Source organism: Ochlerotatus camptorhynchus, unplaced genomic scaffold, assembly GCF_037179485.1.
Source record: "Ochlerotatus camptorhynchus isolate MF236.1 unplaced genomic scaffold, CSIRO-AGI_Acam_v1.1 ptg000391l, whole genome shotgun sequence".
NCBI classification, from domain to species: Eukaryota; Metazoa; Arthropoda; class Insecta; order Diptera; family Culicidae; genus Ochlerotatus; species Ochlerotatus camptorhynchus.
The window spans coordinates 2,520,891-2,529,378 of NW_027040878.1; the positions used below are offsets into that span (position 1 = coordinate 2,520,891).

At 38.7% G+C, this 8,488-nt stretch overlaps 1 protein-coding gene across 1 annotated transcript; it reads right to left on the bottom strand.

The window, feature by feature from the left end:
- Window positions 1-2,944: 2,944 nt before the first annotated feature.
- On the bottom strand, window positions 2,945-4,239 carry Txl (Thioredoxin-like). Its single transcript, XM_065233118.1, has 4 exons — window positions 4,057-4,239; window positions 3,836-3,992; window positions 3,668-3,778; window positions 2,945-3,602 (listed from the first exon to the last, which is right to left on the bottom strand). The coding sequence occupies exons 1-4, from the start codon at window positions 4,149-4,151 to the stop codon at window positions 3,105-3,107; spliced, it is 861 nt and encodes a 286-aa protein (XP_065089190.1). The 5' UTR covers window positions 4,152-4,239; the 3' UTR covers window positions 2,945-3,104.
- Window positions 4,240-8,488: the final 4,249 nt, after the last annotated feature.

An 8,488-nucleotide genomic window follows, 5' to 3' on the forward strand; every position in this document is an offset into this window, starting at 1 on the left:
TTAGAATATTCGCAAATGTATAGTGAACTCAATATTTCAGTGCCAAAATTTCAAAGGGGCGTAATTGCTTTTGTAAACAATGGCTTTAGCCGTCGATTTCTCGCAAATAAAAGCTCACTCCTCCAAATTAACAATGCTAGCTGGTAGAGGAAACATTCCTCTATCTGCTGGTGTAATTAATTTTCAGTGGTAAGCTTTTATTTGCGAGAAATCGACGGCTAAAGCCATTGTTTACAAATACAATTACGCCCCTTTGAAATGTTGGCACTGATTTATATGGATTACACTGATTCTCTGTTTATCTGTAGCTGCAAAGCTCGCTGCTAATATTGCCGGGTTGAACATCAAATGAGTTTAAAAACCTTCGATAAATCCAATAAAATTATGAATCACTTTGAAATTAATTCAACGCCTAAAAGTGAATAATCAATGTGATTGATATGTGAAATGTTCATGCGTGTAATCAAATACCAAATACAATTGTGTTTTATATCAGTTTGAAAACCAATTCCAATTCAATTTTTTTGTATCAAATAACTGGTCTTTCAGCAATATCATTGCCACTCTAATTTGCTGGATATCCAGTACGTGTTGCTGAATTTCCAGCAAACAGCTGTTACTTTTCTGTAGGGTCAATTTGCTGGTCGTTCAGCAAAAATATTTTGCTGGAAGAATTGCTGGTTTTACAGCTCGGCAAAATCCAGCAAAACACATCTTCCGCACCGAACCATTGGAAAGATGTTGGGAATTCAACAATCTACTATAAACCGTGTCATAAAACGTTCGGAGAACGTTTAACCACAGACAAACAGACATAACACAATGAATATATTTCAGTATAAATCATCGTCGCTAAAACACTACCGCCATCTTTTGAGTATACTGTTATGGGTAGTACCATAGAGGTACCTCTAAGACCAGAAGGTCCCGAAGAAACGTGCTAAACTTTTTGGCTCAGCTCTGGTACTCTCTTCGGTCCCAAGCTAATCGATGCACCCCTCGAAACATAGGAAAATCCACGAACCCCTCATTTTATCTGTCAAACTTCCATAGCGAATCAAAACAAACATAGTGTAGTACTGGAATTTATTACTAGAATGGGGAACGTTAATCGATTTGCTTGGGAGCAATATGCTAGTCAAGTAGTGAGCCAATTTAAAATCGTTAGTTTTGTATTGATTGTTGCTACAACTCTGTCATCACCACACAATTGTTGCACCGACATGAATGACCATACAAATTACAAAGAAATTTCTGATCAAAGCACAAAACTGACATCTGCCGCCGTGTTCGCGGAAAATATTTACCCTAGCCACGAACACGCGTACACAATTTATGAGTTGGTTCGTGTCTAATCTATGTCGGACAAATGATTTTTATCTAGATAAAATATTTCTATGATTTTGACAGATGGGATCGCTGTACATCTGAATCGGAGGTTATGGATTCTCGATCAAGAGTTAAGGTTAAGTTTCATGTCGGTTTGTCGGTGGTTATCGTCCAACACACCAGCTCGGTTGATCAAGACCCTTAAGGCCCACGCACATTAGATCCGGATCGGACGCGTTGTGGAAAAGTGACTATTGTCTAACTGTCAAATTTACGTCAACGCAACGCAAACGGGTCTAATGTGGGTGGCCCTTTACACTGATAAGACGATCTTGTGCAGTACGATAGGATTAGCTCTATCCCACTACGTATCAGTGAAGCCAACATCATGCCATCATCAGTGTCATCATCGACATCGATTTTCACCGATTACACAGGAGTTATGAACATGACCGGACCAGATAAGTGATAGGAGCGTTGAGAATATAACTGGACTAATAGGACTGTCAAAATTTATATATTTGGCAAAATTTGCCTAATATTTGAAGTTTTGTCAAACAGCGAAATGTCAGCTTAACTACCCTATTAAAAAATACCATAGAAAATACCATACCCGAACGATAACCCAAATGATATTACTATTTCACAAATGGTTTGGATGATACCCTGAATACGTCGTTGGACAAAATAATCATACAAATTTTATTAGGGTACTATGACTATTTATTTGGCAAGGGGGGCTCTACTGGATCTTTCAAACGCCCCCTCTCTCTGTTACCATTAAACACCACGTATGTCTACATTCTGGCGTATACTAGAATCGACACCAGTATGTACCATGAAAAAAAACAACTTTGATTGCCTACATTGCGGCTGATTTTAAACAATCTTATCGAGAATCTTATACAGGGCCGCTATGAGTAACTCAGTGAGATAATCGCTTTTTTTTAATAAGATAGGTACGTAAAAGCTAATACGAAAACCAAATTTGTATACGAAGATGGTATGTATAACTCGGTTAATTCAGTACTGCACTGACGTGTGACATCAATGTAACGTAAACGCAAAATCTAATTATCCAGGAGAAACTTGTCTGTCTGCTCAGGCATTTTTAAAGGCAGTGGAGACGAACCAGCCCAGGGCTGAAAGTCTCCTTAATAAAGATATAAAAAAGGCATTCACCCATATTCTTGTTTTCGTTCCAACCGAATTTTCCATACAAACGAAAACAAGAATATGGGTGATTCATGTTTAACTCAGTATGGTTTGTATTCATTATTATAACCTGGCTGAATATAGCATTGGACATGAAGAAAATCGTTAAAATAACTTGTTTTCTTTAACGACAAAAATAATTCCGAGAAAGGGAAATAGAACACACCGGAAAATGGTCGTAAGGGTACTGATTTTCCGGGAAATGCCACACAATCGGATCCAATCAACAGATCAGCAGTGGACATTTCATGCCGTGTGTTTCGATATCAGATGTTTATGAAGTGATTCGCCACCCTATGTTCATACCGAACGGTGCTGTTCAAAATCTACGCTTTTGAGAGGAGCTCCCCCCTTTAGTGTCTGCGTGGTTTTTCTAACAACGGATTGAAAGATACAAGAATCCTGATCATGATGTAATTCGATAATTTATAAAAAGCAAACAAGACTGTATCCATTTCTGCTTCACTCTTCAAATCCACAATATATTGATAATTCCCACATTCTGTTCACCGTGCCATGCCTCAGACTTTCGCCTCCCTGCTCCATCGCACCTGATCCCACTAGTGACTCTCGCCCTTCTTGCCGGCAACCCGCTGGAAGTCATCCATCTTCGTGGTGGCAATGGGCGATCCAATGAAGGCCAAATGATCGATGATCGTCGTCTCGTCGCCCGACTGATTGTCCTTCACAAACAGCTGAATGTTCTGCACGTTCTGGAACTTAACGAAACGCAGCAGCAGCGGCGATCCCGATTCCAGATCCTTCTGGTCCACCACCAGATCCTGCACCGAAACGTGCGATTCGGCCATATCGAAATCCATCGTCCGCGGTTGGTTGATGAACAACCGGACATTCTTGGGCCCATGCGATGGGGGAGCCTTGAACTTGATCGAATGGATTTTGACCACCTGGTTGAAGGTGATCGAAATGATCAGCTGTTCGTCACAGTCCGACGCCAGGTGCCCGGCGGCCGAACTAAGAGCATTCGTCATCGGATGGTCGTCCGCTTCGTTCAAACATTCGCACTGATTCTTCTGGATGAAGGTGGCAAGGTCCAGCTACAAAAGGAGGAATGCAAATTCATTTAGAAAATAGTCCTGAATCAGCAAATGCAAAAACTTACCAAACCATGCCCGTAGTCCTCTCCAGATTCATCGATACTGGAAACGTAGTGCTTCTGGATCTTCGCTTCCAAACCGTTGATGTCGGCTCCCTGCATTCTGTCGATTTTCGTCTATAAGGAAATTCATCTACAAATGGTAGAAAAAGAACGAAATCCTGCCAAACTAACCCTAGCGCGGTAGAAGATGAAGGTCGGCATGGCCGACACTCCCTGGGATGAAGCCGTTTCGGAACATTTGTCCACGTCCACCTTCAGAAAGACTGCCTTGGGATATTTGGCCGGGAGTTGCTCGAACAGTGGAGCAATGTTCCGACAGGGACCGCACCTAGAATATTATTTTCAAAAATCAATACAATACAACCGAAATAGTAAGGGGAACAAACTCTCACCAGGTTGCGGTGAAATCCACCACGACCAAATTAGCTCCCGCTGCTGCCAGTTCGGCTTGAAAGTGGGCCTCGTCGTTAATAGCTTTAACGGCCATCGTTTGTCGAGGAGGGATTCACGATTATTTTACGCAGTTATCACCAGCGATATAGAATTAATGCAAACTACTTGTTTCGAAGCCACAAAAAACGAACCGTACGAGACCTCTCCGACGTCCGAGGATGACGAGAATTTTTCGTGCCGTTTTGATTGATGGGAGGGAACTGTCAAAATAAGCAAAGGAGCATGGGTTGTGCAGCTGGCCGGATGACGGGAAGGTAGGCTTTGTACTAAAAATATTGAGCGATTGATAGTTCCGAGGGACTGCACAATCGCAATGCTCTTTATTGCAGTTCGATTACGATCGATTCCGAAAAAAAGAATAATAATGGTTCATAATCTCCGAGATAATCTTCACACCCATTTTTTATTGCTGGAATCCAGCAATATTTTGCTGGATTTTGCCGAGCTGATAGTTCAGCAATCCATCCAGCAAAATACAGTTAAAATCAGAAATGTATGCTGATTATCCAGCATAGCGTAATGCCAATCGTTTTACTGGAAGAACAGTAATTCTCAGTTGTTCAAATTTTTTATAAAATTCCTAATAGAATTTTTACTGAAACACACTTAAAGTACACTGGCGTGCTGTATTATAATCGTACAAAACTTAATTTTCTCATATGAAGACAATTTTGTAACAAACGATAAAAAAACTGGGCTTATTTTGGGCACATTCCATTGGCCAATTTATAGTTTTATTCAAATGAAAAGGCTATAAATAAAGAGAAAATAACATTTTAAACTTAGTCAACTCAAAGATAAAAATACTGACTCCATGATTAAAATATAATTCATGTAATTAATGGGATGATTCCAAAGTCGTACACTTCTTTACTCGAAAAATAAAAAATAACCTGCAGCGAAGTGAACGACGGCCCGGTCGACTTTGACGTTTCAAACAGATTACTGTAAAATCCAGCATTTTTTATGGATTGCTGGTTGTTCAGCAAGAAATGTTTTTGCTGGAAGCAGTTCAGCAATTAATTTTGCTGGAACTCGATTCAGATTTTTGATGTGTTCTATCTTCTTCTTCTATCTTCTATATATATAGAAATGAGTTTCTGTCTGTCTGTGTGTCTATCTGACCCTTATAGACTCGGAAACTATACTGAACCGATCGGCGTGAAAATTTGTATGCAGGGGTTTTTGGGGCAGGGAAAAGTTCTTATGATGGTTTGAGACTTATGGTTATGGCTCCCATACAAATTAAACAGAAATTTCTGCATAGCTCGAAAACTAATCAAGCAAATGGAACCAAATTTGGAGCTGTTCATAGGAGGTAGCGTCTCAGATAAGAGGGGGGGGGGGGGGCTTCGTACAATATAACATGCTTTTTTTATTCGGCGCATACGCTCAAGCTTATATTGAATCCCGAGCAAGGCCTGGCACTCAGCTAGTCCCTAATAAAAATCGTATGGTTATTTTTTTTAACGACGTGTTCGGGGTATCATCCAAACCATTTGTGGAATAGTTCAATCATTTGCGTTATCGTTCTTTTATGGTATTTTTTATTAGAGATATCTGTTCGTATCAACCGGGCAGTTTTATTTGACGTTTCCTCACAATTGAACCTCGAATTGAACTTTATCACGGAGCAATATTATGAGATTTTCTCTTCTAGAACTTTGAGAAATCAAGGATTTATCAAGCGGACAGCACTTTGTTTTTAATGGGGTTGTTTAGGGGTATTGATGTTTTTGCATATTCGTCATCTACATTAAAAATGGAACCTAAATCCAAAATTTCATAAATTTTGGTGCACGGGAAATATGTTAAATCAGTGCACATTTGCAAGTATCACCATTTTAGCGCCCCTCGCCATAGAGCGAATTGTCATTCGATGGATAATAATGCCATCGAATGTCATTTATTGACAATTTAAAACTTGGTTTACAAATCAAGATGAATGTCTATGGGATAGATAAAAATATATTTGTGCTCAGAAAACGAAGCTCTTTAAGGTGATGTTTAAAAGCCGGCATTTTTTTTTTTAATTCAACAACGCAATACGAACAAAAATTTATTATTTTGTGTTTTAATCTGAGCTTGAATCACAAAACAATGCATCAATGAGTAGAATTTCACCCATTTTTAAGAAAAGTGCGTTAAATCATTTATTAAGTAAACCAAATTACCCATTAATGAGCAGTTCTTACCCACAAATATGGAACAGTTCGAGGGGCTTTCAACTTGAGTATTTTCGATTCATCTACCCGACTTGAAAAGGTGTATTGTGTATTTTTTGTTTTCGTATTTATGTATTTTTAAGTTTTGTGTATTTTTGTAAAAAAGTATATTAAATTCATTATGAAATGTTTTGCGCATTTTGCACCTTACTGGACTCCGCACTTTGAAAGTGCGGGGATGAAATAAGTGCGGGCTATGCGTATGACAGATAGAGTTGTCAAAGTGACAGTTATGCTTATCCGAAGTGAATACAAAAACATTGTTTTGATTTCAAGATCTTACACTCTCCTTGCATTCTACTCGAAACACGTGTAAAAATATTGTTGCAAAATATTTGCAATTTTGCAAACAATTCTAAATTACTTATTTGTGAACAATTATATGATTTTCCAAGTATGAATTAGATTGAAAATGATTTTGAGACGTGTTTAAATTCAAATGATACACCTTTTTTGTTTCGAAATGTGTTAAACTAAATAGCGTTCTAGGCGTGAAATAACCAAAAAGTTCGTTGTTTTTCGTCAGCGTACCATCAAAGTGCGACTCAAAATATTCCCAAAAATCCAGTCACCACTGCAACAGACAATATTTTTCGTGAACAAAGTATTTTCAAGGTGTGTAGTGCACGGCGAATGAGAACGACTCAAATTTGAGTTTAGTTCACTCATAATCGCCAAAAGTGCAGGAACTCAGCGATGAGTAAAATTTGTCCCATGGTTTCCTGTGGAAAACCTTAAAAATCTGCCGGAAAATGAGGAAATTGACGAAAATTTCATTCAGTCTCGGAGTAGTACCAATAGACTGAGTGAATCCAATCTTTACTTTTCTCAAATTCGCGAATTTTTCCCTGGAAAATCCTGGAAAAACCTGGGAAAACATGAGGCAAACTAACTCATCGCTGAGTTCCTGCACTTTTGGCGATTATGAGTGAACTAAACTCAAATTTGAGTCGTTCTCATTCGCCGTGTGTATTTTCCGAAGTGTGTATTTACAATTCAGCTAATTTATGAGTTGATCGTCTCTCGTAACAGTTATTCATTAATGAATAACAGACTTGGTAATAGATGCTTATTAATTCATTAATGGGTGGATCGAGGATGGGTGGAGGTATCGAAGCCAAAGAACGAATCCATAATAACGCCGATGATTCAAGGAATGGCTATGGACTATGGAGTTATGGACATTCAAGTTCTGTTATAGATACCAAAATTAATTAAGTGGAATTAAATGGAAGATAACCTTTGTTGCTGTTTTATGGGCTGAGTGTCAAAGCTGAAAATTGCTTGCGGATACATCGATTGTCTATTACCATTACCATCAAAATCGTTTAGCAACTATCCAAATTGTTCATCCATGAGCCCCTCGAAAAATGAATCTGTAATGTCAAAAATGACGTTTGACTTCGATTTAGGTGTGCTATAGCCCAACTAACGGAAGCCTAACTAAGGCTCTGAACCATTTGGTGGATTTTTTTTTAACTTTTGATTAAAATTTGACAGATGGAAAGTTATCGATTAACCCTGCTATCCGAGCATGGTTATTTCTGACAGACAAGAGGTTAAATTTTTACAACCGTGGCTGAGTTCTTCTCAAAAACCGGTCGATCGACAGCACAGGGATTTTCGAACATACAGAATAACTTTCGAAATGTCACTTTTAACCACTAATTAAAATCTGGGACGGGACTTGCCAATCGAGTAGCGATTTAGAGCCAATTTGCTGTCAAATCCGAGCCAGTTGCTGATTGGTTGATTTGACAGTAGCAATCGTGAAATAAAAAGGACAGAGGGATCTCATCAATGTGATTGGCAGTGATGCCGGTATCAATGTTGACTTCAATGGCGTTGTTAATTGTTAATATTTGCGAAAGGAAAGTTTGAAAATAGGGTCCACGCCGTGCTTTAAGAGATGGATGTTCTTGTTTGTTTATGGTTGTTTTTATTGTGTTAAGCAAAAATGATGTACAATGTGCTAAACTGCGGTAGAAACTCTGAATCAAATGAAAATTAAAATATAAAAATCATTCTGCAATCCTGGCATCATTGGTCAACTCCGTCAAACACCATGCACTAATTTTCGACGGGCATTCATCAAAAACATTAAGAAGAGTGAGAAGCTGGATTGTCAAGTCCCGTCCCGGATTAA